The 1,837-nt window shown below is 53.1% G+C and overlaps 1 protein-coding gene across 1 annotated transcript in view; it reads left to right on the top strand.

Moving 5' to 3' along the window:
* Positions 1-986, top strand: part of VOLCADRAFT_71647 (uncharacterized protein) — a gene marked incomplete at both ends in the record, with an annotated part of 4,729 nt that extends 3,743 nt beyond the window's left edge. The window contains one exon of the mRNA XM_002959661.1: positions 871-986. Within this exon, the coding sequence (XP_002959707.1) occupies positions 871-986 (116 nt within the window). The remainder of the gene's footprint in view (positions 1-870) is intronic.
* Between the last annotated feature and the right edge of the window lie 851 nt (positions 987-1,837).

Below are 1,837 nucleotides of genomic sequence, written 5' to 3'. Positions count from 1 at the left end.
CGTTCCCCTGTCGGCTACATGTGCTACATATTTGTAGTGTTCGTCGCGCTGTGTCTCTCAGAAAATGCAGATCCTGCATGCACGAGTGCCATCCATGGTCACAGCCAACAACCAAAACCTCACCGATCTACTCAACCGATGCTAGTCATTGAATAGCTGCTTTTTGCGGTGATAGCTAGTGTTTCTAGGGTTTTTAGGGTCCTTGAAACCCTAAACGCCTAGAAAAGGCTACACACGGCTGACTGCAGCATTTCGTGTATTACGAGTACGTGTCCAACGGCAGGGACCAGCAACAGGCACAAGCAAGGGATGAATAATTCCATGCTGCCGCCTTCGTGTTGCTGCTGTGCTGTCCCGGCATGCATGTTCTGGCTAGCTACGACCAAATACCCCATGTACACATGCACCAACGTGTACACGTACACACACATACATACACGCACACGTACACACCAGGATGGATCATGTTATGAAAAAGCCAGAGCGGATATGTCCCGCGCAAGAGCGATGTGCTGCTCATGTCGAATTTTGATCTCGAGACCTCCCGCTTACTAAACGGGTGCTCTTCCACTGAGCTACACGAGCGGTTGTGGGTTGAGGGTGTCGAACCCTCGACCTTAGGATAGTCCAAGTCACAGCACGATAACAGCTATGAGACCTACGCGCTAACCACTGCGCCACACCCACACAGACATGCAGCTTCGCGCGTGGCAAGAATTTGCCGTACACCGTACACCGTACACGTACAAATCGTACAGGACGTGCGTACACACGCACCCCCGACGATTGGGCCAAATACGTATACACCACATCTACAGCCAACGCATGCCCGCCTCATTAGCTCTTTATTTTTCCCGGGCATGTGGCCAGGAAGTGTATATCTGTGTGACCATACATATCTGTGTGACCATACACATCTGTGTGACCATGCATATCTGTGTGACCATACATACCTAGGCAGGCGGCTGGCAGAGGTTAAGGCCTGACTTCTGCTCCCAGTCGACCCAGTCGACCCGGGTTCAAATCCGCCTGCCGGCTCCTCGGGTGTTTGAGGAGTGATGAAATGGGAGGTGGCCCCCCATCTTATGGACGGTGTAGGACGTGATAATATCAACTTGCGAGCTGACCAGGAACTATGTTGATGCGCCGTTGATCCGCTAGATTTGGTTGGATGCTGGTGGTGAGTTGCCGAACCCAACGAATACATTCTGAAGTCGGATGGGGTGACGGATTAGGGTGCCCCTCTAGCAGGGGAGAGCAGGGACTGCCCCGGGAAAGGGGGCCGCTGGCGAAGTTAACCACCCTGTAACAACATACATACCTGCTTGCCGATAGCGCGACGTGACGCGCAATCTGTGGTGGTGTAAGGGGACTTCAACAAGTATGAATGTAAATGCCTGGCTGATTATAATCACTCGCCTGGCTGATTCCTTGTGGCTTGTGGCTTTTGGGTGGTGGGTGCTATCCTTACGCAGCCTTGGCTTGAATGAAAGCACATGTACGAGAGGGATGCAGCACAATGATTCTGATGGCAACGTTTCGCTGGCTGCTGGTGCAGCAGCCGCTAGCATGGCCACGACAACAATGAACTGGGGGCTGGTCCAGGCATGTGCAGCGGCGGCAGCACTGGTGGCAATAAAATTCACCCCTGTTAGGCCCGGATGTCGGCACCCACTTGCATCTCACTGGCCACTAGTCGGTCGCTTCACGTTGCACCTGGCAGCAGTCTTGGATATTGGCACGTCAATGCGGTTGTGATTGGCTGCTTGCTGCGTGCATGTATTTGGTTATGTACGTGTCCTGTTAGGCTCTGGTTTAGGTGGAGGCAACCGTTCCC

Source organism: Volvox carteri (genome assembly GCF_000143455.1).
Source record: "Volvox carteri f. nagariensis unplaced genomic scaffold VOLCAscaffold_503, whole genome shotgun sequence".
Classification (NCBI taxonomy): Eukaryota; Viridiplantae; Chlorophyta; class Chlorophyceae; order Chlamydomonadales; family Volvocaceae; genus Volvox; species Volvox carteri.
The sequence above is the reverse complement of the archived record's forward strand: the minus strand, read 5'-3'. Positions and strand labels throughout refer to the sequence as shown.